Below are 27,537 nucleotides of genomic sequence, written 5' to 3' on the forward strand. Positions count from 1 at the left end.
TACAAATGAAGAAAGGGGCCAGAAGGGGAAATGACTTGCTCAAGGTCATACATATTCCTAATCCTCCTTTTCTTTTTTTTTTTAAACATCTTTATTGGAGTATAATTGCTTTACAATGGTGTGTTAGTTGCTGCTGTATATAACAAAGTGAATCAGCTATACATATACACACATCCCCATATCCCCTCCCTTTTGCGCCTCCCTCCCCCCCTCCCTGTCCCACCCCTCTAGGTGGATGGACACAAAGCGCCGAGGTGATCTCCCTGTGCTATGCGGCTGCTTCCCACTAGCTATTTTACATTTGGTCGCGTGTATATATATGTCCATGCCACTCTCTCATTTCGTCCCAGCTTACCCTTCCCCCTCCCCGTGTCCTCAAGTCCATTCTCTACGTCTGCATCTTTATTCCTGTCCTGCCCCTAATCCTCCTTTTCTGAGGACATAGGCCAATATGATCCTTCTTTGCCCAATATGCCCGAAGAGCTTCGGTCTCTAAACACGGATAGCTTGCAGTGCTTCACAAGCGACAGCTTTGGCCAAACCCTGCCAGTTCAGGAATGCAGATTTTATAAATGATAGAATACTGCAACCAGTTAGTGCAAACAAACATTTATTGTGAAATATTCATCCTACCCTTTATTAGGTATTACATCATCAAAGCACTTTGTGGCAATGAAAATAGCTTTTTTACCCCTCTGATTCACCCAATATTCCATTAAAGCTGCAAAAAAATGTGCAATCTGCTTGAAAAATAGGTTGCTCTTATTTACTCATTTGTGAAAAGTCAAAAATTAAAAAAGAAAATGAAACTTGCTTAGAGCCAATTTGCCTTCCCGCTTCCCAGCTACTCCCCAAAATAATTAACAAAGATAATTTGCTTTAAATGCCTTTTTATAAAACCAATGCACCTTTCCCCATATTATAATCATAAAAATTTTAAAAAGCCGTTATTTACTTCCTTGGAAAAAAGGTGGCCAGCCGTTGTTTTTTGATTGGGAGCATGTGTATTTCCTGGGAGTTCACTTTCTTTAACTTTATGCTCCGGTTTTTGACGGGTTTCCTAAGGGGCTCCGCGTTTCCCATGGACTCTTCTCCTGGGCTGTTGATGTCATAGCCCTGAAGCATGGAGTCTTCTCTTTTGAAGGAGAAGTTTTTGGTGGACACCCCCGAGAGGCCTTTGATCTTGCCACAGAAGATGGTAGGCACAGTGTCTTCCACGGAGACGATCACCTTGGCCGCCTGGGACTCGCTCACAATCTCAATGTTATTTTCAGCCTTGACCTCACTGCTGGGCTGGCTGGGTGGCTCGGCGGCAACGCTGCTGCCCATGTGACTATCCATCGCGGCTGAGGCCTCGTGGGGCGTGGCAGGGGCAAAGGGCACTTCCGTGCCACTGGGAAGTTTCTCCATCACAGTGTGACCTGGGCTGTCCGCTGACCCGCTGCTGTCATACAATGTCTCAGGGAGGGGCTCAGATTTCCGGTGGGCTGCCAGTGACAGGTCTAGGGCTGCATCTTCCTGGCACATCGGGGGACTGACTTCGCCAGCCTTGAGCCAGGGCACCGACTTCATGGAGAGATCCAGGGCCTCGTTCTCACTCCCCATCTTGATGACGGTGTGGCGGCCGAGCTGGAAGTACTCCCTCGGCGGGAGGAGGTCGAAGGGCTTCAGTTCCTCCTTCTGGAGAGGGGTCTGGGTGCCTTTAAACGGGTGTAGGCCGAAGGAAGATGGCGGCTTTCGGAAGCTGGGGCTGAACTTGGATTCAGAACTCTGAGGCACTGGGATGGGGATGGGAATGGGGACCGGCACAGGCAAGGGGACGATCACAGGGTAGGGAACCAAGAGGGTGGCTGGCGGGACCAGGGGGGACAAGGGGGAGTTAAAGGGCTGGGGGGGCACAGGGGCGTATCCCGGCGGAGGCTGACAGGGTGGAGGGCCGAGAGCGCCCTGCGAAGGAAACAAATTCTGGAGCACGGCTTCGAAGGGCAACGTGGGCTCCTGCGGCTGGCTGGGGATCCTGAGGTCCAGGAGCTGGGGCTGGGCCTCGGGGTCCTCGGCTCCCTGGAAGAGGTTGCTGTGGATGGCGCTGGAGGAGCACGGGGCCTCCTGTGGCAGGACCAGAGGGGAGTTGAGGTGCTGGAAGACGTGCTGCTCCAGCACCACCGGCAGCTGCACGGGGCCCTGTGTGGTCATGACGTAAGTGGCGTTGCCGTTAGGGTTGAGCTCAGGCGCGGGGCTGCCCTCCACCTGCATGTGAATGGGCATCACCACCGGGCTCTCCCCGAGGCACAGGGGCTGAAGCACGGTGGCCGCTACCTTCAGAGCCATGCCGCTCTGGGACTCAGCCGGGGGGTTCAGAATGGACGGGGCCGGCACGGTCACCAGGGCCTTCTTTACCAGGTCGGTGGAGTTGATGTTCCAGGCCTCAGTGGTGATCAGCTGGGCCATGCCGTTCTCCAGTCTGTTATTGGCCAAGGCAGGGGAGGAGTCGGTCATGTCCATGGAGAGGTTCTGGGACTGCAGATCGTCCATCACTCAGCTCTGATGCCACTCGGCCTGCAACACAGAACACACCATATGAATCTTCCTTCTGAGACTATAATTGCCTTGAGAGCTCTCTCTACATCTTTTAAAAGTTTCCACATCTTAGTTAACCGGGGAGCACACCCATCTCTCTGTGTATACATACATGTTACAGATATTTCCTAACATATACGAACACACCCATACGATCAGCTGTGCGTGGACAGCCCCAATTTAACAGACGATTAAACTATAAACACAGATGATGTAATGACTAAATAGCCAAGTGCGGTTAAACAGAGTATTGTGAGGCCGAACACTCCCTCAGCTTATACGTTTAGCCTGCGACAAACACAAAGTTTCATTCCACATCGTTCTATCGGACAGTTAAGATATGCGGGGATTGGACTTGTTCAAATTCAAATATGCAGCAAAGACTTACTTTCCTTTAAGAAAAAAAATAGAACCCTGTCACGTTAGAATATTGTATGAAATTGGAAGGGGGCCATCCCAGTTATGGAAAGCATTTAAAAAACTCTTTGTAGCAGCAATAATTCTTCCAAAAGAGGCTTGATGAGAGGAACAGCAGTGTATTTATACGAGGCTCATTACAGCTGTCTCCCTCCAACCAGTGACACCCCCTTTCCTCCAGTAATAGGAAAAGCCACTCCAAGGAGTGAAGACAGGATAACTTGCACGAATGCTCATTGGGTCCAGCGTCACTGTCCCCATTCCGTCTGTCTGACCTGTGACCTCTCTCTCCTAACTTCTAGCTGTCAAGAGGAACAGATGTTGACGAATCTAGGGCCGGGGAAACGGAACCCTTGTTGGAAATAAACATCCTCAGAGGTGAGATATACTTTCTTGATGTCCGCGGCACCACTGGCCACCTCCTGAGAAGCCAAAGAAGCCCAGCGCTGGTGCTTCCTGGAGGAAGCAGGGCTGCAGCTGCGATATGGCTCTCCATGGAAACGCGTCCATATTTAGCCTTGTTACCATGGAGAAGGCAGGCACCATGTCTAACTTGGGGATCTGTGCAGCCCTGGAGTCTGGTTGGGCTCAATAATAATTCAATAATCCTCAGTCTTGCTGGGCAGGCCTTGGGCAACTCCGATTCTTGACCTCACCTGTCTGAGCGGTCTAGACTTTCGTCCTGGGGTCAACTTGTCCTTCTCTCCTCACCCCGAAATTACCAACACAACCTCCAAAACAAGAGAGGCGGCCCAGCACACCATGGGAATAGAAGTGAACAAACGAGGCCTCACTACAGGAAGGCAGCTTTAAGAAATGAACAACTTTGTGATATTTCCAGACAACCACAACGTGTCAAGTGCACAGAACAAGGAGTTTCTCTGAAGCAGGAGGAGGGGAGGACAAGGGGAAGGATGCTGTGCAGAGAATCCTATGGAGAAGGAATGGTGAGTGACGCCCTCGGCAGGGCACACTGCGGAGCCTCTGAGGAAGCCCGTCCCCAGGGAGCCTGAGGGGGCTTGCCCCAGCTGAAGGGCCTGGTTTTTCCTGAGAGGAGTGCTCCCTGATTCAGCCCAGAAAATGCCGTGCCTCCAGTACACCATTCATTCATTCTTCCATGCATTCATTCACCCACCCAACCAATCAATTTGCCGAGCGCCTACTGCCTGCCCAGCGCTTTGCTGGGGGCCGGAGATGCTGTCATGATCTTGCAGATGCTCCTGCTTTCATGGGGATTAGAGTCTAGCGGGGCTGCACGCCGTTGATCGGACAGAGACTGGCTAGCATGAGAAGGCGGCAGCGTGAAGCCAGGAGGGGCATCAGCCTCGGCGGGACAGAGCTCTGTCGGCCACTCACGGACAGCCCTTCGAAGGCCTCCTCCAGAAGGGCCACCCTGTCCCTCACAGTGGCCAGAGCTCAGGGCGGGGTGGCAGAAGGCTGAAGGGAAGCTTGCGCGGGGCTGGTGCGGACAAGGACAGCAGCGGTCAGAGGAGGTACCGCGGCCACCCGTCCGGCCCGTGTTTCCCGCGGCCTCGGGACTACCCGGCTGTGAGGCTGCTTTCTCATGACAGGCTACACGTTCTCGGCGCCTCCCCGACCGGCTCCCGGCACATACCTTCGGCTCCGGCGGCGGCTCTCATCTCTCCCCGCGCAGCCTCACTCCTCTCCCGGCCTGGCCCTGGCCCTAGGACTGCTAAGCCTCCAGAACCTTCCCGCTCAGAGTACGAGGCCGTCCTGCCAGAGGTGAGGGTGCCGCCCACAGGGGGCGCTCAGTGCCTTTAAACTCTCGCCCTCGGGCCCCTTGCCGGGGCCTCAAGCCTCTGGGGACAGGGCCGGGGCCAGATGCGCTGCGGGACGGGCCAGGATGCAGGTGGCAGTGTGCGGCATCTCGGGGGGCCAAGGGCGGGGCTGCCACCCCTGCCTCCTCCCACGTGACAGCTTTGCACCTGCCTGATGACTGAGCCAAGCAGGCCCGGGGAGCAGCCGCAGTCGCTCACCTAGAGGCCTGCTGAGACGACGCCCGCCGCTCCCCACCAGGCACTGAGCACCCGCTCCGCGTCGCGTACCACGCGGGGCCCAGGGCTACACTGCCTTCGTCAAGCACCCTCCCGCCTCCCAGGGGGCTCTTCCCCTCTTCCGCCCCGCTCCTCCTCCCCTCATTCACCCTGACAGCACGCCCCCCGACTCTGGGTCAGCAGCTGGGGGGCCGGAGCGGCTGTCACTGTGGTAGGAGCCAGTGCTGGAAGCCCCAGGGATGCCCTGAGGAAAACAACCAGCTCCTGAGATGAGGGTTCACAGCGCAAGTCTGTGTTCCTGAGGACAAGCCAGAAGCCAGATGCCGACTGGAGAGGTCGTGTCACAGAAACCCCGTAATGCTCATGCTGAGGGAGTGCCGTTTCTTCAGAGGTGGCTGGGAGCCTTTCGTTTGGGTTTTTCAAAATATTAAATGGATTTAAATGAGATCGGCCATCATTCGGCCTGCACCCATTACCCCCGGGGGTATGGGGCGGGGCGTAAAGGGAGGGAAGTGGGCGATCTGGATCCGCGGGTGCTGGAGACCCTCACTCTCTTAGCGCGTGGCCAGTTGCCTACGCGCCCCCCAGATGGAGACCCTGCGGAGAAGCCTCAGGGCACAGAGCAGCTGGGGAGGTGAGAAAGGACTGTCTGGGGCAGTAATTGGGCTCAGAGACCTGTGGGGTCACAAAATTGCCACCTGAACCCCTTGTCTAACTATCACGAAGATCTAAGGATACCAGAGGCACGTTGTCCCCAGGATCTGCCCCTCAGCTTGGAGTCCTCTCGGGCCTTGACCTTCACCCAGCCAACTCCTGCTCACCTGTCAGACGCTGGACTCTCATCCTCTGAGATCTCCCCCAACCCCACTGAGCTCCCACAGGACCCCAACTTACCTTGGCAAGTCCTGAACCTCCCCCTCATACTGGCATTGCCAGTATGAGAAACCACTTTCTCACCCGCTCATCTTTATAACCGTAGCTAGTGAATCCTTTCAGAAAGGAGGGCATGAATGAGTATCTAGGCCTTTCGCAGCCTGGCGTTCTCATACCCAGCGTCTTGTCACATTTATAGAATCATGGCATATCAAGACTGGCAGGGACATTAAAGCTTACATCTCTGTCCTCTTCCCGATCTTTTTTACAGATGAGGAAACCGTGACCCAGAAAGGCTAAATAAAACTCGCCAGAGGCCAGTTATCACAGAGGTCACCCTGCTCTTGGTGTGGAGAGAGCAGAGGGTCAGGCCCACAGGTGCCACGGAGGGGAACATGGCAGTCACCCACCTTCACCAGCCAGGGGGAGACTCCAATGACGAGACAGTAGATGCGAAAGCACTTTGTGGACAGTGAAGAGTCTGACACGGTGACCTGTGAATGGATTCATCCTAGGGTCCCGTGTTTCTCTGACACACACGGACAAAGAAAACCAAAGCAAAGCGACACGTGTGCCGTTTTCCTGATAAGGAGTTACATTCGTGAAGAAGCCAACCTGGGGCCCAACTCCCAGGCGGTAGGTCAGTGACCCGCCCCACATCTGCACCCCACCGGGCGCCCTGCAAGCCGAGCCTGCCTCTCAGGCCTCCTGCCTCCAGAGCATCGCACAAAGGACTCAATTTACCTTACAGGCTTCCAGACAGGTTGACATTTTTTTGACAAGGATTCATTTATAGCTTAATTTCAAAAGTGAAAACAGTTGACCACTCAGATAATTTAGACTACTCTCTAGGTCGTAGAGTCCATCTATTTCCCTGTTGTGGGCATTTAACACCTAATCTCTCTCTCCCTCTCTCTCTCTCTCTCTCTCCACACACACACACACACACACACACACACACACACACACACACACACACACACTCACACACTCAACTTAATACCCTCAGCTACATCCTAAATGATCCCATGGGGACCCCCTGAGGAGCCTGCACCGACTCCAACTGAAGGAAGTTCAGAATGTGACTGTGAACCCCACTCTAACCCAGGACAGGATCCCCGAGACCGCCTCACGCAGAGCTTGATTTCTGAGCTGGGAATTTGGACAAAAGCCCTGTGGGCATGCCAGGAGCCCTATATCACCTTCTAGAGAGGGGCCTGATTTTGTACCGTGAATTGAGAGCATTTTCACCACAGAAACAACTATTAAGACGACCGCAAGGCTCCTGGTCTGCAGCACCAAGCGCCCCTGAGGAAATGCTTGAGGACTGGGTTCCTAGGTCTGGTGGGCAGGGTCACCTCGTGGTAACGCAAGCCAGGGGCCACTGGCTGCCTGGGAGCCCTGTGAGGACCCTGGGACCACTGGAGTGAGGTCACGTGGAAGTGAGCTCAGCCTCACGGGAAGCAGTCTTAGTGATCTGGGTAGATTCCACCTCCAGGACCTGGATGATCTAGGGCGGGCCATTCTGGAGTCCCCTGGTCCCGATCCTGGGGACACCCCCTTCAGCCCGAACAACCTGCAGATGTGACCTGCCCTCCTCTTCCCCTGAAGTCAGCCTCACCTAGATATTTTATCAAGATAAATTTCTTCCTTTAAGACATTCATTTTCAGGACTTCCCTGGTGGCGCAGTGGTTAAGAATCCGCCTGCCAACACAGGGGACACGCGTTCGAGCCCTGGTCTGGGAAGACCCCACATGCCGCGGGGCAACTAAGCCCGTGTGCCACAACTACTGAGCCTGTGAGCCATAACTACTGAGCCCGTGAGCCACAACTACTGAGCCCGTGAGCCATAACTACTGAGCCCTCGTGCCTAGAGACGGTGCTCCACAACTACTGAGCCTGCGCTCTAGAGCCCGCGAGCCACAACTCCTGAGCCCATGAGCCATAACTACTGAAGCCCGTGTGCCTAGAGCCCGAGCTCCGCAACGAGAGAAGCCACCGCAATGAGAAGCCCGCACACCGCAACAAAGAGCAGCCCCCGCTCGCCGCAACTAGAGAAAGCCCACGCGCAGCAACGAAGACCCAATGCAGCCAAAAATAAATAAATAAAAATAAATAAATTTATTTTTAAAAAGACATTCATTTTCTAAAAATATATCCCGATACTACGTGTTTTCCAACTGTAAAATATCAACAGCTTTGGTCTTTATGGAGCCTGTGGGCAGCCATCATTTTTTCAGGTCAGAATTGGATCGTCCATGTCCGTGGAGCAGCAGCATTACCTGAGAGCCTGCTAAAAATGCAGAGTCTCGAGCCCCACCCCAGACCACCTGAATCAGCACCTGCATCTCGACAAGCTCCCGGGATGATCTGCGCGCACGTTCACATCTGACAGGTGCTGGCTTAGCTCCGGTTCTCAACTTGGCTACACGTTAGAATCACCCGGAAGCTTTAAAAAATACTGATGCCTGGGTCCCACCACCAAGACTCTGACTTAATTGGTCTGGGGTACAGCCGGGGCATTGGGGTTGTGAAAAATACCCCAGGTGGCTCTACTGTGCAGTCAGAATGGCCTTAATCCAAAGGCCAGAGAACAAGGCACCTGGTCAGCCAACCTTCTTCTTAGTGGCTGATCTTGCTTCTTACTTCACAGAAAAGACTAAAGCCATCAAGTCCGGAATTCCCTCAACTTCCACCCTGGCCGTCACAGAGTCTTCCCATGTGCCCCCGCCCCCGGGAAAAAGTGAGGTGTCACTCCTTCTTGCAAGGCTGACTTCCCAGAGACCTCTGTAAGTATCCTCCCCCTCCCAACTGCACCTTATTCTAAATCTATTTCTTGCTTTCGATCCAGCACTTAAAACTACGGCCTCAATGATCAACCTAATGGTGTATAAAAGTCACCAGCCACTTACTATGAGTGAAACGAGCAAAGCATGACTCGCATCCTTTAATACAACGTAGATATGGTTTCACCATTCAGGACCTGATATGCACTAAATATCTAAGAAGTAATTCCAACTGGGTAAAAAATGGTTTTGCTCTCCCCATAGGGCATAATGATTGTCAATTACTTGCCCCAGTGATTAAATTTTCTGAGCTTCAGACATCAGCACAGGGCGTTTCTACTGAAGCTGTGAACATAATTATCACATGAATGGATTCCCAAATTGGCTACCATACGGCGAGTACACGAAATAGTCACCTGGCTTACAGCCGATTGCCTTTTCCACGCAGAGATCTCCACGGCCCTCCGAAAGGACTAGGACAACCCAAGCTAGCTTTGGGAACGAGTCCCCAACACGTTGCTTCATTTATTAAAACGGTGGTGGCCATGCAGCTCGTGACGAGTCTCACCTTCGTGAAGGTGGGCAGCGGCCGTGGGGAGTTCTGCCAGAGAGGACTGAGTGCAGATCTTAGCTGTGATGTGATGTGATATCGGTGAAAGATGGGAGCTGTGAGACCGTCGGGCAGGAGGAAGCCGCGAGCCTGAGCACAGTAGACTGGCCACTGACGCCAGGGCACCCCCAGGCCTCCCGGGAGCAGGGTAAAGTCGTCATTTTACCGTCTCATCCTTTTTATTCCCATTTTCCTATTTTATGGCAAATGTAATAAATAAATACAGGAAGACATATATAATTTAACAATGTGTATGTGCTGAGGGGGTGTTCAATTCTTTCTTTTGTTTCTGGTAGGAGTGCAAGCATGAAAAAGGTGGAACTCGGCAGGAGAGACAGAGCTTCCAAGGCCCAGCGAGACTTCCAAGGGTCCGCCCCTGCCTGAACGAGTCTTGGGGTCACTGGCCCAGGCCACCCCTCACATTCTGCAGAGCAGGAAGCTGAGGTTCACTGGTTGAGTGAGGCTCAGAGGTTGTAGCGTGCAAGACTCAGACCTGTGCTCCTTCAAAAGCAGTTCCTCAGCCATTGCCTTGGGTTCAAATTTCACTTGAGTCAAAGGGGTCTGTCCCCTGCTACGTCTGTATCCTTAACCAGAGTCCAACACCAAAGTATGTGGGATGGTCTGATTCAACCATCAGACTGTCAAACAGAGTCTGATGGGTGAGGAGCTTGATAAAAAAAGATGAAATACACCCTCGAGTGCATGGTATCTAATGGATAAGAAATTGAAATAGAAGTAAAAGATGAGATTCAAGACACACACACACACACACACACACACACACACACACACGAGCTCTTTGTGACTGGGGTAAAGTCATTTTGTGTCCCTGGGACCCAGTTTCCTCTTCTGTAACGTGGGGTACTGCCCCCCTCTCATGGTGGGGTGGAAAGTTAACTCAGGCCTCCCACGAGTGAGTGGTGTCTGCGGGAAGGAGTCAAACCCGGCCTTCTAGGAATTGCTGCGGGTCCTGAGGAATGGGGACGTGTGGGAATTCAAGAGACTTGGATGGAAGAGGGAAAGGGCACAAGGGGGTGGGGGAAGGGCAGAATGGGGGCGGGTCTTTCTGGGCCACGCCCATGACCCCCCGAGAAGACGCCAGTCCCTATCCTCCCAACTCCAAAGCCCACAGCGTGGGTGAGGGGAGCAGCTTGGAGGGAGGGACCAGGAATGGTGAAGAGGGAAAGGTTAGAGAAAGGAGGCAGGCTCTTTTGGGAGTTCTGGTTCATCTTTAAACCAGGCCAGGGGAGAAGGTAAGAAGACCCTTCGGCTCCAGTCAGAGCATGGCTTATCTCTCTTGGGACTCCACTTCCAGAGCAGGGCAGGGTCTGTGGGGTGAAGACATCACAGCGCAGTCGGGAACCCACGATGTGCCAAACGTCCCTACGACGTGGTAGGATTCCACCAGAGCACAGGAGGGATCTGGGGTCTGGCTGTGGAGGGTGCCACGCAGTGGCCCTGGTTCCTTTCTGGCCCAGGAAGAGACTGTCAGATGTCTTTGCATTTCCGATCTCATTTTAGACTCCCAGGTACCTCCAGCCTGCCCACAGAGGACCTATGGCGGCCCTCGGGCTGCAGGCCTGGGTGCGGGGCCGGAATAGAGAACTAGGTTCACGTCCACTCATGTATGTATTCTTTCAAAAACTACCTGAGTGCCTTCACTGCATGCCAGGCGTGCATCTCCTAGCCCTCCACCCTGATGCTGTTTTCTCCACATGCTCATTGCCTTCTCTCTCAGCTCAATTCCCCAAGGATTCACCAACTGATACTCTCCCAGGGCGACCTGCTTCTAACAGGGCTCCCTCAAGGTGCACAGTTCTTGCAGAGGTAAAGGAGTAAGTCTCTAAAAGGATGCCAGTCCCTAGACAGCAATGGGAAGAGATGTCAGTGCGGGGACCCCTCTAAGGTAGAGGAGAAATGCTTACTGTTCAGGGAGGGTTGCCCCTGAAACTAAGAGGAAGGAAGCACCCTCCTCAAGTCTTGGTGAGCCCAGGGGAAGGGGAGAGACACAGATCAGAATCACCAGAGAAAATCATAAAGAACTGCTGCTGGTGGCAGGGGACACCCACCTGGATGTGGGCTGTGAGAGCCCAGGAGTGTCCACCCCTGCACTCGGCCAAGGTCCCAGAGCCTTAAGCCGGACACACAGCACCCGAACACCCTCGGGTGCCGGTGCCGGAGTGGCCATCTCGTGCAGGAGCACAGGTCATGTTCAAGATCTCTGGCCAGGGTCTATCATCTTAAAAAGCTATGGTGTTTGGAGATTTTTCTGGCAATAAAGAAACCTCTTAAATAAGGAACAAAGAGGGAAAAAAACCTGCTCCTGGAAGAGAAAATACTTCTAATTAGATTGAGATACAAAGGTTAAATTTTTGTTCTGGGAAAAGGACTGTTTATAATCCCGTGTCATTAGCAGGACATTTTCCAGAGACTGGTGTGCCAGAAATAGGCCCTCCGAGGGGTCACTGGAAGGAAGGGGTGCAGATCTGCGAGGCGCAAAGGACTGGAGTTCCGATTTTCCCTTTATCCTAACGCACATGAGCCGCTCACCAACTCTCGGCATGAAAACTGTGCCAGCCTCACCTGGGCACTGCCCCCTGCCCCCCACTCCCGAGAGGGGTCAGAAGTACAGGCTTCGAACTCAGACAGGCCTAGGTTCAAATTTCAGCTCTGCCTAACTTTGCTACCTGTGTGACCTTGGGCAAGTTACTTCTAAGCCTCAGTTTCCCTCTGTGCAAAATGGAGGTTAAAAGAGACCTGGGGTGGGGGGAAGAGCTGGACTGTTGTAAGGATGAAAGGAAATAATCAGTGTCAAGTAGCTGGCACAGGGCCCGGCACTTAGAAAGTTCCCAATAAAACATGGCTAGGGCTGCTTCCCTGGTGGTGCAGCGGTTAAGAATCCACCTGCCGATGCAGGGGACACGGGTTCGAGCCCCGGGCCGGGAAGATGCCACATGCCGCGGAGCAACTGAGCCTGTGCGCCACAACTACCGAGCCTGTGCTCTAGAGCCCACGAGCCACAACTACTGAGCCCGCACATCTAGAGCCCGTGCTCCGCAACAAGAGAAGCCACCGCAATGAGAAGCCCGCTCACCGCAACTAGAGAAAGCCTGCGTGCAGCAACGAAGACCCAACGCAGCCACAAAAAAAAAAAGTTGGTGATAATGTTGAAAATAACATGGCTAACATCATCATCACCACTACTGTCACCATCGTCGTCACCACTGTCACTGTCTTCAGCTTCATCATCATCAGTCTCACTGTCATAGCCATCACATCATCACCATCATTACTGTCACCTTGTCACTAGCATCACTGTCATCATTATCAGATCCACTGCCTATATTTCCTCTCAGTGTCTTAAGTAGCATTACAAACGCTCCCAATGGGTTTGTACATTCAGTTTCTGAGTTAAAACCCTGTTTGTTCAGAGGTTCGTTTTAAAATCAGCTGCTAGGAACTGGGAAGGCATTTACCATAGAATTAATATTACATCTGATGGTGAGGTTTCCACAAAAACTCACTTAACCCCCAGCATAGCTGAAATATTGAACATTTGCGGTGAAAATAGAAAACAACACTGTTGCCCTACAGGAAATGAAAGACAATGGGAAAACAATTCAATAAATACAAAAATCTACTTCTCATTCAGGCTGGGAGGCTGGGGGAGAAAGAAGAGGTGGCCAGAGCCTTTTGTATCTGGAATATGGACTCATGAGCATTTGTAAAGTTCCAAAGTTATAGCTGATTGGCTGTGATGCGTCATTTCACTTCAGATCCTACAGTTTTCTTTCTCCGTGACAGAAGGGCCTAAATAGCTCTCTCCTCTCCTGCCTAGCTGCAAGATTAGGGGCATTTTCTCAAAAACAAGGGAGGGGTGGAAGAGGAGAGGAATTGGGTAAGGACAAGAGGGAGAGAGAAAGCAGAAGAATTTTCTGAGATAACTGGGCAAGAGTTGAAGGAAAGAAGGTTGCTCGGCTGGAAGAGAGAAAACCCAGAAACTGAGGAAAGCGGTGAGAAAAGCGCTGAATGACCTTTACTCAGCTGCCCAAAAGGGATCGCTGTTGAGCTACAACCACATGGTTGCTGTGCAGGGTGGTGGAGGGAGAGGCGGGAGTGGAGCTTCCCAGCAGAATGAGGGAAAATAGGAAATTGTTCACCAGCACTAGAGGTACACGAGAAAGGTGATCCGAATTCGGGGAAAGCTTCTCCCATGCTTTTAGAACCACCAAGCACATTCACTTATGACTTGACTTGGCAGTCGTAGAAAACAACATAGATTAGTCTTCTTTTGGTGCCTGACCTTTGTCTTTGCTTACCTCTCAGCCCCTCCTTGGGCAGTCAGAATTGGGTTTCCTCTATCAGAATTGGGTGTTCCAGAATGGAGCTGATAAACTCATTCTCAATGAGCTCTATGACTAATAGGTTCAAGAATTATGTTTCCTTTATTGGTATAATAAACTGAATTCAGTCAGTGATAATGTTATGGACGAAGAAATGAAATCCTAACTGAGCGATTTCAGATACCAACCAAAGGGAGGAATCTTACTTATCTTGAAATCCCTCCACAGAGACGAGAGCCTACAGCTACGACCAAGTTTGCTGGCTCCATTAAAAGGCACTTGACGTGCAAAAAGGGGATGGGACATGGCCTCAACCTTTAAGCCTTCAGAGCTTACAGAGGAAGTGAATGCGAGTCAATTCTTCATTCCTTCCTAGACTCAATCAACAAACACTTGCTGTTCACATACCAAGAACCACATGAGTATGTGGCTCCCAGGTCCAGAGGTTTTAGCAATATCTGGAACTGTCTTCACAGGGCCCTGTTACTGAACTGGCTACCTCCTCCAGCTCTGGTCTCTGTCTCACCAGGTTTCTCTGCAGAGGTTAGGGGTCTCAAAGGACTGCACCCCCACGCACACATGCTACTGCAATGTCACAGCCACGGTGGAAGCCTAACGACCAACTGTGGCAGACACGGTAAGCGGCGGGGGGGGGGGGGGGGAAGCTGTTGGGTTTTGATGATCCCAACTGGCTCCTTATCTTAGTTTGGGCTCCTCCACAGACTGGCTTGACTGCAAGAAGTTTCTTTGGCAGAAGATCTAGAAAACACCAGCAGAGAAGTGAAGCAGTGAGACTGGGAAAGGAAAGAAGCCAACTTATCAAGTTAGTTACCACCGCGGGCGACTGGGGCTCAGCTGCACAGGTAACACTGGGAGACAGTGGAGAACACCTGCCTGGGCGGTGGGGCACTTATTCACCAAGCCCCAACCACCAGACGTCAAGGGCTGCTCCTGGGCGATGTGTTAATTCCTTGGCACTTCCAGCCAGCCCAGCACGCGGGCCTAGGACACTCCTGAGACTAAGGGAAAAAAGCCTGAGGGAAAACCACAGGTATTTTCAGCGAGCAGCCTTTGGAGTACAGGGGTCACTCTGAGAGGGCATGGGGACAGGATGTCAACCATGTCTGCTACACCAGCCATGCCCTGGAAAGTTCTAGTGCTTATTATGTGACGACTCAAATGTCACCAACTCAGGCCACCACGACCAGGTGTTTCCCCAACTGCTGGCGCTTTCTGTGACCCCTGTGAAGAAGACACTCTGTTATGGTAACAATCTCCAAGCCACAGAGGGATCTGCTAGAAGTGCGCCTTGAGATCTCATAAAGAGTCAGGCACATGACGAGGCCAGAGACAGCTCCCTTTCCAAAAGCAAAATGTTCCAGAGATGCTCAGCTTGGCTAATGTGCTCCTTCGCTAGAATATAATTTGGGCCCTCAAGAAGGTTCTTTTAATCATATTTGTGCTGGCTGGAACGCAAGATGTTCCTGGGATGAGTCATAGAGGGAGTTTCTCTTCTAGTGATCTTGTGTTCCAACTCGGGGCCCAAAAAACAATAAATAAACAAATACCACTTCACTTCATCAGCTGCGCACCGCCTCAAAATAATAATATAGCAACCTCGACCCGAGAAGTACACAGACAATGCAGGAAGAGGGCGGAGAGTGCTCGTCTTTTCAACAGGGAGCCTTCTTTCTGGAATTCTGTTTTGTCAGAAGCACCCCTCTGTCCGGAGTCAAGCTCTCTCAAGAACAGAACAAGACACTGCAGAATCTTTGGGTTGGTGAGTCTTTGGAAATTCTAGAAATGCACTATATTTATCTTAAAGCAAGTCTCGTGGTTGCAGCTATAGCATAAACAATGCAAGGGTACTGTATGGGGAGGAGAAGCTGCAGTGTAACATCTGGCTAGTCGACGATGAAGATTATAGGTGTTATTTCCTATTTTCTTCCAGGGAAGAGTTCTGGAATGTGCGTTCACACATACACACATGCATACACCCCACGGTGGGCAAGCAGATTCGAATGAGTCCGCCTGTCATCCCTCTAACACTCAAGGTGGTCCCCAAATCCAGGATCCGTGCTAATTCTCCTTTGTCCTCACCTGCTCCACCCCTGAGTTCCAGTCACTCAACCTTTACTCCCAGAAGTGACAATGTGAACCGGGTCTTGCCACGGGGCAGGATTTCAGTAGAGGAGATGGTGGAATGAGCGGGGCAGGCGGTCCAGAAGCAGGAGGAAAGGCACCAGAGGAAAGGTGTGGAGCCCGGGGCCCGGGCCTGGGGAGGGCCTGAGGGAGAGACAGGGTGCTGTGAACATGAGAGGCGTGTCTGGCTCCTCCAAAGGGGGTTAAAAGTTGCCCTTCGGAAATGAACCCATGCGCCAAAGGATTGCTGACTCAACCAACACAATTTTGATGTTTCCACAGGCCCTGCTGAACAGAAGGTCATGATTCAGTCATGAGACCATTAGATAGGGAGGAAAAGAGTGAGTAGATTAATTTGCGGGACTTGGCTAGCTCTCCCCCCCCACCCATACACACACTCACACTCACAAGATGAGAATAATAAGCTATTTACTAAGCATTCGCTTATTATGTGCCAGGTGCCCTGCTAGGCATTTCACATTCATTTTCTCGTCCGCTTTCTCAGCAGCCCCAGCACATCAGTACCACCTTGGTTTGAATTGGTTTGTTCCCTTTTCTTTTTCCCCCACAAACTGAGCTGTGAAGCCCCAGGGAATGGTTGTTCCGATGGGAGGAAGGGACAGAGCTTTCCAAGAATGTGAAGGACACATTGCAGGGAAGGTAGGTCTGGGGGATGGGAGAGGGGAGGAGAGGGCCCCATGTGGGGGGGCTGCTGAGGGTGGCGAAGGGGGAGTGTCTTCTTGCCTCTGACCAGAGCTTAGAACTCCCGGGCCTGCTTCTGCCCCTGCAGCAGGCCTCAACCTGAGCTCCCCGCTCCACCACTGCCCCTCACCAGCCACCCCTGGCCCCTGAAGGACAGCTCTCTCTTCCTAAACCTCAACGAATCCCAGGTAAGGGTTCATTCCCACCCTTCCCAGAAAAGGATGTCATCTGCGGCCAACTGGCCAGCTGTTCGCCATACCCCTCTCTTCATCTGCCTGGACTACGCTTCCCAGCCTCCCTGGTAGTTTGGTGTGGCCACGCACCTGAGTTCTAGCAAACAGAATGTGGGTGGAAGTGATGTACAGCACTTTCAGGACTGGCTCCTACAAACCTTCCATACACGATGCTCCAACCTCTCTCTCCTCCCCTCAGCTTGATGCACAGGGACCTCCTGGAAGCCACCTGACGGAGACAGTGGAGCCACAAGGTGGAATCTGCACACCCGACTCACGGCTCGGTGGAGGGCGACCGGCCATTGGGAACACCCACTTCGGGCTTTATGTGAGGAAGGAACAAACTTCTGCTGCACTTGAGCCGCAATACACATTCGACTTGTTCAGCACGGCAGCTAGCGTCACCTTTCCCGACACTGCGCTTCCCGGGACGGCTCTGTACACAGCGGGTGCTGGGGGCAGGCGGACTTGCAGCCTCCAAGCAACTCGAGCCCCACTGGCTGCAAACCAGAACGGCCGGAGCCGCCCAAGTGCTCAGAGCCCAGTTCGGAGCCTCCACGTGCAAACTTTCCTGCACTGAAAGCACCGACTCCCGTGGCTGTTCTTCCTGACTTCAATCGATTTATGAACATGGGTTCGGGACCATTCTTTGCTTGGTTCCTGCATAAGTCTCCACTGAAAGGGTCCATTTCCTTGGCATTCACAGAGCCGGCGGGGTCGGGAGAGGCAGGGGGAGTGGAGCTGCCATCAGAGAGCAGAGAAGGCCAGACTTTTAGCATCCTTCCGCCTGGAGACCCCCAGGGGCCCACCCGTGCGAGCGGGTAGGGGTGTGGGAGGGAGAAGCAGCGGGGCCCTGGCTCAACGCAGACACACAGACCCAGGAAGCTGGCGGGCCCGGCATTTGGCCAGAGGAAGCTGCTAGGACCACAACACCCCCTTCTCTCTTTGTACCCTTTGATGCTTTGCTGGTTTGAAGAGCAGGGAGGCCTGGGACTTCTGCCCTTTCCCCAGCCACACGGGATTCATTCTAGGAAAGGTCCCTGGGGATTTTCCTTTCGGGCGGGTCCACCATCCACGCTTCAAGGGGCTCGGCCAGCTTGCCCTTGGTTCCCTACATCACTGATTGTCCAGGCAAAGGCTGCCCTTTCGAAAGTGCCCTCCCCTCCACCGAACACTGACGTTTCACTACTCGCAAGCTCTCGTGTGATGTTTGACATTACTGCCCTCTTTCTGGGTTTCTCTCCAAAGTACGCATCCGTCTAAAGCCTCTGGGACATTGCCACACTGGAGCAAACTTTCTACACAGTACGGGCACCCTCACCTACACTGGGACATTTCCTGCCCGTGACTTAACTGAAGTGAAGCCCTAACGCAGTCACTCAGCCAGCGTTGTCATCAACACACTCCCCCCGGGTTGTGGGGAGGTGTCAGCTCAAGTTCAGACCAGGGAGGCCCAACCCTGGGCTGCTACCGGAGTTCTAGCAATACTCGAAGCTTGCCTAGCAGAGCACAGGGGATATTAGAAATGTTCTTTTGGTGGTAAAATGGGTGGCTTGCTAATTAGCGTGATGAGTGTTAGAAATGGGTAACATTAGTGATAGTCAAGATACACAGATTAACTAAAGTGTTTGAGAGGCGCTCCCCACCCTCGTAGGGTTGGAGAAGTCAGGAAGGCTGTAGCCAGCACCCACAGGGATGGTTCCGACGCTCGCCACCTAAGTGGTCCCATGCCTGGCAACCGGTTTTGGAGGATTTCCAGTTGCCCAGGCCAACTACAAGGTAAGAAATTGGAAATGTCATATCCCCGTTGCGTGGAGCTTTCATACCATGTGTGATCACAGAAGCTGAAGGGACAGCAGGATTGTGAACTGGCCTGGGCCTGCTGGCTACTTAAGGCTTAGATTCTCAGCGTCTGTGTGAGTGCGCGCGTGGGGCACGATCTGTCCCCCTGCGGTTGTCATGGTGGCATTCTGAGCTCCCCTCGCGGGAGCCCCTCCCTCCTCCACTCTGACTCCTGGCCTGCCTCCCCCCCCCCCCCCCCCCCCGGGCCTCTGGCCTTGAGCTTGCCCTGCGGCAGTCTGTAGACAGCCCTCAGGGCTGGAAAGACTCCGCTTCACGGACAGGGATGATAAGCAGAAACCTCTGCACCATAAAAATGTAACACTTCGCTTCCCCTCCACAGGACCTTTTCAGTGTCTGAGCTGGCACTGACTGACATGCTTGAAAATTCTTAAAAATGTCCTTTAAAAGAAAAACCTAAAGGATCATATCACATCCATTAGAATGACTAAAATGAGAAAGACCGTAACACCAAAAGTTGGTAAGGACACGGAGCAACCGGAACGCTCCTACACTGCTGGTAAGACGGCACAGCCACTGTGGAGAGCTGTCCGGCAGTTTCTAATGAGGTTAAACAGCTGCCCGTCCTCAGGCTGAGCAATTCCACCCTGAGGTCTCCTCCCAAGAGAAATGAAAACATATATTCACAAGAGACTTGTGTACAGATGTTCATAGCAGTCTGGCCATAAGAGCCACAAACTGGAAACAACCCAGATGTCTGTCAACAGGTGAATGGATAAACACAATGGGCAACACCCACACGGTGGACCTCTACTTGGCAATAAAAAGCAGAGAACTCCTGCCACGAGCAATGACATCGGTGTTTCGAAAACACCGTGTTGAGCAAAAGAAGCCAGATACAAAAGTGTACATGCTATAAGATTTCATTGACACGATTCAAAAGCAAGCCAAAAGATGTATCGTGATAGGAATCAGAAAGTGGTTGCTCTGGGGAGGGGGGAGGGGGAAGGACTTTTCTGGGGTGATGGAAATTTTTATAGCCTTCTTCAGGCGGTGGTTACACAGATGCACACAATAGTCAACACTGATGTATCTGACCACTTGAGAATCATCTGATTTTATGTTAATTGTCCCTTGATTTAAGAAACTAGACACTGAAAATACTATCAAACTGCAAAAAAGAAAAAAACCACCCAAAATGGTTCTGTGTGCGCACATGGTGAGTTTTGACCAATTGTGAGCATAGTGGAGGGAGGTAAGATGGAGCAGGGGATTCTGCTAGTAAGGGAGAGTAGGTTACCCCCAGGGCACCTGCCAGGGGCCCTTTATCCCAGGTACAATCGAAGGAGGCAGCCTCGGCCTCCAAACAAATGCTCAATGAAATAAAAGAACAGAGGCCCCGAAGGAAGCTGGCCCAAGAGTGTGGGATAGCTATCAGGCTTTGAGCCAAAACCACTTTCCAGGAAATGCCAATATTTTTGTGTTTGGGAAAGGGAGGGAGTATTAAGGCAAGCAAAAGCCAAAACGTGTTGGTCTTTGCACAACAACTGCTGCGCGACTGAGGGGCCCTGTGGGAGAAGCTTCAAAGTGCTGCTACCGAGATCGCCTCCAAGGGTCTCTGGGGTGGGGCACCCAGAAAATCCTGGGCAGGAGCGGTAAAGTCGGAAGTTCATTAAGGGCAAAGATCTATTTTGCATGGGGGAGAGGCATCTTCTATTTCCCTAGTAAGAGACCACAGCAGTCTCGCCCATTCACCGTGGTGTTCAGCCCTCAAATAGCCCAGGGCGGCTTTTTGACACACTGGCACAGGCATGAGCTTGTGAATCAGGCCTGCCAGCCGACCTCTGGCTCTGCCCCTTCAGAACTGTGTGGCCTTGGGCAAGTGACTCAGCCTCTCTGAGCTGCAGTTTCCCTGCCTGTGAAATGGGGAAAATAACGCCTACTGCTGGTGAGGTAGAAATTGCCTGGTGCCCAGTAATTGCTCAATGTAGAATTGTGTCTGGGCTCCAAAGGTCTTTCCCGGTCATCTCTGCCAAACTCTCGACTGGAGTAGAGACCTCCTCCAGACGAATTAGCATTCATTTTTAAATCTCTGGACCGCAGGTGCACAGAATTTGTGCAGTCATGGTCTTTGGTTCATAACACTGTTCCATGCACGGCTTCCCTTTTTTTTCATTTGTTTTATTTTTAATATTATGACATTTAAAATAACAAAATAAACACTCATGAAGGCATGGTCCACTCAACAACATGTGGGTCTGTTTCTGGACTTTTTATTCTCTCAGTTCCTTTGTTTACCCCTGCACCAGCACCAGAGTGTCTTATTATACTTTCTGATGGGGCTTAGTGCTAAGAAGAAAGTAAATCAGGGTTAGTGACACAGGGGAATGGGGTGGGGGAGAGAGAGGAGAGAGGGAGACACAGAGAGACAGAGACAGACAGAGATAGGGAGACAGAGGAGGGGAGTGAGCAAGTTCCCGAGTGATAGAAAAGAAAGGCAAGGGACTAGATCATGCCTGGCCACCTACTTTTCATTTCACAAAGACTACCTAGTATAAGCCATTTTGCAGATGAGGAAACAAAGGTAGAGAAAAGGTGACTTGCCCCAGGCCACACATCCGGGGACAAGATTATGGCTCGAATTCAAAGTCCCCTCTGTTCAAGGCGATGGTTCCTGGCAAGATGTTCCTGGCAACGCACTGTTCCTCTGGGCCCTCAAATGCCTCCAAGCGGCTTTCAGGTAATGAGCTGACAAGTAGCATATTGAAATGGTGTTCTTCCAACCAGAAGTTCTTTATTGCAGAAACGATTATTAGGATTCTGACATTTTTTAATGGCCTTAGGGCCCTGTCAAAATCCATGTGAATATTTCCAAGGTATTTTCTTATCATGGGTGATATTCTCAAGGGAAAAATCAAGGATACGCTGGTGATGTTCTTTGAAATTTGAGGTGGGTGCTATGACCACATAAGCAGGACAAAGAATTTTTCTTAATAATCTACAAATAAGTGAGAAATATACAAGTAGTCGATTAATACTTTTACATGTGTTTTAATGCCATCCCTTCAGTTCAACACATAAAAATTCTTACTCCTAAAATATGGATGGTAATATTAAGGTCAGAGGGTTTAAAGGCTCACCTACCCTTTTCTTTTGAAAGTCGGAGCCGGGTACAAGATAAAACCGGGACGGAGCGCCGTGACTAAAGACACTGGAGTCAGTCTGACCTGCATTCCCTATTAAACCTTCAGGGTAAATGGATTTCTCAAATCTGTTTTCCTCGTTGACCCGCTAATCCCTCCCTTCTAGGAGGAGATTTCAGCCCCTCCACTCTGCGACTCGTCTGTGGCAACAGACCCACGTGCTGTTTCCATCCTGTGTCCCCACACTGAGCTCCAATACAACTGCAGAAATTATGACTCAAGAGATCACAATTACTGACTTCCGAGAGCCTCTGACTTCTCCCGGGAGAATAAGCAGATGAGAAGCGCTACGTATTTTCAAAGAGACAAATTCAGCCTGTTTCGGAATCATGCCCAGGCTTTTCTCTGCCTCTCATTTTTCTTGTGAGGACGATCCTGAAAGTACACAGATGTGAGGGCGCTAATGGCAGAAGGGCCTGACATCTTTTGGCGCAGGTAAGGACCGTCTGCTTTTAGTTACTTAAGCTGTGTCTCCAGGGTGGACGCAACTAAAGTGACTCAGACTTTTGGCTGAGAAGCTGTTGAATGATTCCCTTGCTAAGCTCTCTGTGCTAAGCCACTCTTTGCCACTGTGGAAGAATCGGGACGCTAGGAGACCTCACAGGTGTACCCTCACTCACACCCCGAAGCTCCAACTGGAGAAAGAAAATACAATGCTGAAGCATAAGTAATCCAAGACAATCCCTTCCGACTGGCAGAGAAGAGCCTCACTTAATGAAATGGGTTGGGATGCCCAGCTCAGCCACAGACCGGCTGTGGGTACAGCAGCAGGTTCCTGAGCCTCTCTACGCCTCAGTGTACTCATCTGTACAATGGGGGTCAGAGCAGTACCTGTGTTGCAGGGTTGTGAAAGGGAGTGAGCGGGTTACCATGCAAAACACTTAGAACAGTTCCTGGCACACAGTGAGCGCTCAATAGGGGCGAGCTATTATTATAATAAGGACAGGGAGCCAAAGGACCCTCACCGTGGAACACTAAATAAATGAGGTGAGAATTTCGTGTTAAACTATAAGTAAGCAATAAATGAGATGAAAAGAAGGCGATTTTGCTTCTCGGCAGTTTTAAGCCTGGCATGGCGCTGGCCACGGTGGGCAAGGTGTGCAAGGGAACGGTAACTGCCGTTAAGTCTGAAGTGACAAGTGCAAGGTCAAGAGCAGAGGCAGTAGGGACCTGACGGAGGGCTTTCGTTAGGCCAGACTCTCCGGGATGAAGAGTGTGGAGGAGGAATCGACTCGGGCTGCACACGAGGCTCGGCTGGGGAGCTTTGAAAGATCCGGATACCCAGGCCACATCCCAGACCAATGAAATCAGTATCTTCCACGGTCGGCCCGGGTGTCAGGATCTGTTAGAGTCCCTTAGGTGATGAGAATGTGCAGTCAGGGGCGAGGACCCCACCTTCAGGGCTGCCCACCCACGCCCCAACATGAACGAGCGCTTTTCCTGGTCAGTCCTCAGGAGGCCCAGACACACAGTCTCAATTCTCATCACAGAGACAGAGAAAACCCACCAGCCCGTCCAGGGCAGGAGCCGATTAGTATTTGTGTATGAGTCCACAGTGCCTGGGACACCGTCTTGGTGCGGAATCCCTGAGTGAACAGACACATGGATGGATGAATGAATGAATGAGTGAATACTGCACCATAGCAAATGTCTGCTGATATGGAAGAAATCTTGGTTAAAACCTTTCTGGAGGGCAATTTAAAAGCATTCATACCCACTGACCCAGAAAATCTACTTCTTGGCATCACCCCAAGGCAACGAAGGCCCTGGCTGGATTTTCTCCCAAGGGCCTGCAGTTCTGATTAAAGAGAGATCCGTGGGCAACAGAACAGGAAGCGTGGAGAGTGCAGGGTGCCCATGCTCTTGAAATTCCACTTCCGTGGGAAGGTGGGAAAAGGGCATCCTCGGGCAAGGCCAATGTTTGTTTTTCTTTCATGAGGGATTGAGATTTGCACAGACTTTCAGATAAGAACTCAGCCTAGACCCCCAGAGCTCAGAGGAGTAAGCACAAGAGAGGTTCTCCCAGATAGGAGAGAGATTACAGAAACCCAGCAGCTAGTCACCTAGGCTATTAAAAACAAAAAATCACAGGAAGGCAGGGCCCAATGTTAGACTGTGAGCAGAGCGGCCCCCTCTCAGCCCCTCCCCAACCCCAGGACGGGTTAACTACAAAATGTGCCCCCAAGTGGTTACTGACGGGCCCCAGTCCTGCCAGGCGGTAAGGACAAAGGTGAAGATGGGTATTGGCCTCGAGGAAGTCAAAAACCTTCCCCCTCCGAAGACAGGATGGGTTCGCCTTTGAGTTCGTCTTGAAGGCGCTATACATGAGGGTGAATCCGTTTGTCCAGAACCAAGGTCTGCCCCTCAGGACGGAACCTGTACCGGGCAGGTGATGAGGGATCTTCTATACACACATTAAAATAATGAAACTGTGAATTAGGAGCTGGAATCAAGAAGAACTCCTGCAAATATGCCTTTAAAAAGTCAAACCATCCCATCTGAAGCCATTAAATGTGTTTGTGTGTGTATGTACTTCTTGGTACTTAAGAAAAAATAGAATCATCTTTAAATTTAAAAACATTCCCCGGGTAAGACCACTTATAAGAAGTTTAGTCCAGAAAAAATATTATTCTTGTGTTACAAAATCAAAGCAGTGGAGGAAAAAAAAAAAATCAAAGGGAACGATCAGTCAGGAAAAATGTCAGGGTTCCAAAATGCTGCGGGAGACCGCAGAAAAAGCACGGTCATATTTAAGCTTGGGCTAAACATACTTTTTTCTACAGTCACTTTTCAGCAAGTGTAAGTTTATATATGCTTTCTCAAATGCCTCTTTAAGGACTTATCCTGAGGGATTTCCTACAATTCTTGGGCTTAAAAGTTCAGGCAAGGTTACAGAGGTGGGTGGACTTTAGAAGTGAAAGGCCGTACAGAGGACAGCCGTCAGAACATGGCACTGGAGGCTCAGGCCACCACTCTGAGCCCTGAGTGGCCCACCTAGGAGGGGCCTGCGTAGTTCTCCCATGTCACAGGCAGCCCCCAGCCTCGGGCAGCCATTCTGCAATGAACTTGGGTCACGGATCGCCCAGAGGCCCAGAGGCTGTTTGTGGCTGGGCTTGCACTGTCCCGCAACTGGAAACACCAAAGAGGTTGACGGCAGGCACTTGGTGATGTCATGGACACCAAGGATGACATCACCACCACCAACATCATTGTGACCATTGCTGTTAGTTGAGAGAGTTGAAGCCAGATTAACTCCGTGAAAGCTGACCAAAGCAGTGTTAAGGACTGTTATCAAATTATTGATGCCTTGCAATGCAAATGCCTATTCCTTGGTGAGACTGTATGTTCTAAACCCAAAAGACAGAGGGCGCACCTGCTGTCTACTTCTCCGCTGCAATTGCTCTTATTACGTCATGTTGACCACGTGGCCAGATCCACTGAGTCAGCCCTCATGTTACTCATCTCTATAGCGTTCCACACGGTTGGCCATTCCTTCCTTCTTTTCAAACATAGATCAGAGTGCTTTACTCAGCTCACTGGCTTCTCGCTGGACTTTAAACGAAAAGCCGAGTCTTACAAAGCCCTATCAGACTGGCCCCACTTTACCCCTTTCCAACCTCCGCTCCTATCACTTTCCTCCTCCATCAGAATACTTCTCTTCTTAGAACTACCACACTCTTTCCTGCCTCAGGGCCTTTGCACTGGCCATTTCCTCGGCTTGGAATGTCCTTCTCACAGCTGGTTCCTGGTCAGGCTTTAAGTCTGAAAACCAGTCTCGTTAGAGAAGATTCTATGACCATCTGTAAGCCCCCAACTTCATCCCAGCTGTTCTGTCTCACATCAACTTCTATGTGTCTCTCCTTCAGCATTTGCAAGTTATCTTTTTTCCCCTTGATTTACTATTTATAGTCTGTCTCCTCCATTCCATCTGGAAGGTGAGCTCCTCATCTGCCACGTTCATCGCAGTATCCCCAGCACGTGGACTAACACTCGGTCTGTAGACAGTGCTCAGTGACTACTTGGAGGAAGGAAGGGAGGGGAAGAAAGAGGGAAGGAGAGAGGGAGGGAGGGAGGACAGTGTTCCCAACTAGCGCACCTAACGACTGGAATACCTCAGATTCTTCAGAGAGGTGCCGCTAAATTTTGAAGAGTGGGTTCCATGTATTTTGGCTGTAGCTGAAGCTATACAGAGTTGAGTCGCTGTCAAACGGAGTGTTGAGCCGACGGCAAGGTGAAGTAGGGTTCCACTTATGATAAACAAGAAGCACCGCGTGGGGTGCTAAGGCCGGATGGTGTGTCCACTGGGATATTGAGGGCTTTCCTTGGGGACTATATAGGAGAGCATGGCCAGGGCGGTGCTTCTTACTAATTTACTTACTGACTTAACACACCTAAGTTACTGTTGGCTCATGGCCAAACTCTGAGCACCTGGAAGGTAGGGGTGGGGCCTTGTTCAACACCGAATAAACATTTGTTGAATGGCTGTGTTTAACAGAGGTTCTGCATCCAGATTATTTATGTTTTATTTACAGAACACTTACACAAAGTGGTCATTATGTGCTGGTACTCTTCTAAATGCTTATAAGTATCCAATCCTCACCAACAACCCCACAAGGGAGACGCTGTTATTATCACTAGGGATGAGGAAACAGTGGCATGAAGAGAACAGGGGACTTGCTACTCAGTGGCAGAGCTGGGATTTGAACTAGGGCCACAGCACTGTGTACCAAGGACAGGTGGGAGGGAGGGCAGCAAGGAGAAAGGGGAAGTGGGAAAGTTGGAGGCTTACCTACCCCTTAAGGGAACCTGGGTGGTGCAGGGTTTATATGCCTGAGGGAAGGTGGGGAGATGGAATTTGGGGGCCCCCTGCCCCCCACAGCAGATCTCTTCCTCCTTTCCTATTTCTGCTCTAGGTCTCGGCCAGCGATTCTCAACCTGGTGTGATTCTGTCCCTGCTGCCAAGGGGACATCTGGCAATGTCTGGAGACATTTTCTGTTGTCACAACTTGTGAGAGGAGGGCGCTAAGGCATCTGGGGAGTGGAGGCCACGGATGCTGCCGAAACATCCTACAGCGCACGGGGCGGGCCCCTACGACAAAGACAGACCTGCTCCATGTCCACAGTGCCAAGGGGGAGTAACCCTGCCGATCCAGAGACCACCTTTCAGAAAACTCACGAACACGGTGGCAAGGCCAGCAAGGGGAGGCCCGTCTGGGAATCCCTGAGAAATGCCGCCTGGGTCCTGCTTCACCTCTACCGAGTCTGAAGGGCAGAAGGCCAGCACCTCCCCCCGGCCCTCCTCTCTGCTGTCTCCTGGCCCCGCAGCCGCTCCCTCCTGCTGAGAAGCTGAGAGCAGCCCGGCCCACCCGGCACACAGCAGAGGCTGCTAATATCTACTTCCTTTGGCAGCTTCGTAAGACTCTTGGCTTGGAACCTGGTATTCCTCGAGCCCTTTTTCTTAATTACATTCTAGAGCTGAAGGGCAGCCTATGTATAATTCAGAAACGAACAGTCCTACCCCCGATGGCTCTCAAACATGCCAAATCAGAACAGAACGTGCCGTTCCTCCAAAGAAATGATGACGGTCTCTTGAGAAGCCAGTGGACCTTCAGGAGCCCAGCTGGGGCTGAACAAGATCTCCAAGCTGGACCCCGGGGCAGAACCACAGATTACTTAAAATGCTCTTTATAGATGACAGCAAGAAGAAAGTGCAGCGGCAGACTTGGGCTTGGAGAGAGTGGGCGGAACTAGGTCGGGGTAAATCCCGAAGGCCTGGCTTCAATGCCGTCGGTTCCCCTGAGCGCTGGATCATCACTCCACCTCAACCCCTTGTGA

At 51.6% G+C, this 27,537-nt stretch overlaps 1 protein-coding gene across 3 annotated transcripts in view; it reads right to left on the reverse strand.

Moving 5' to 3' along the window:
• Positions 1–599: 599 nt before the first annotated feature.
• The window catches only part of RAI2 (retinoic acid induced 2), a 60,206-nt gene continuing 33,268 nt past the window's right edge, over positions 600–27,537 (reverse strand). For 2 of the 3 annotated variants that reach the window (XM_079910690.1, XM_079910689.1), the window contains exon 2: positions 600–2,556. In XM_079910690.1, coding sequence (XP_079766816.1) covers positions 952–2,532 — 1,581 coding nt within the window. In that variant the 5' untranslated portion in view covers positions 2,533–2,556 and the 3' untranslated portion in view covers positions 600–951. The remainder of the gene's footprint in view (positions 2,557–27,537) is intronic. The other variant, XM_079910691.1, reaches the window with a different exon arrangement.

Source organism: Stenella coeruleoalba (genome assembly GCF_951394435.1).
Source record: "Stenella coeruleoalba genome assembly, chromosome: X".
Taxonomy (NCBI): domain Eukaryota; kingdom Metazoa; phylum Chordata; class Mammalia; order Artiodactyla; family Delphinidae; genus Stenella; species Stenella coeruleoalba.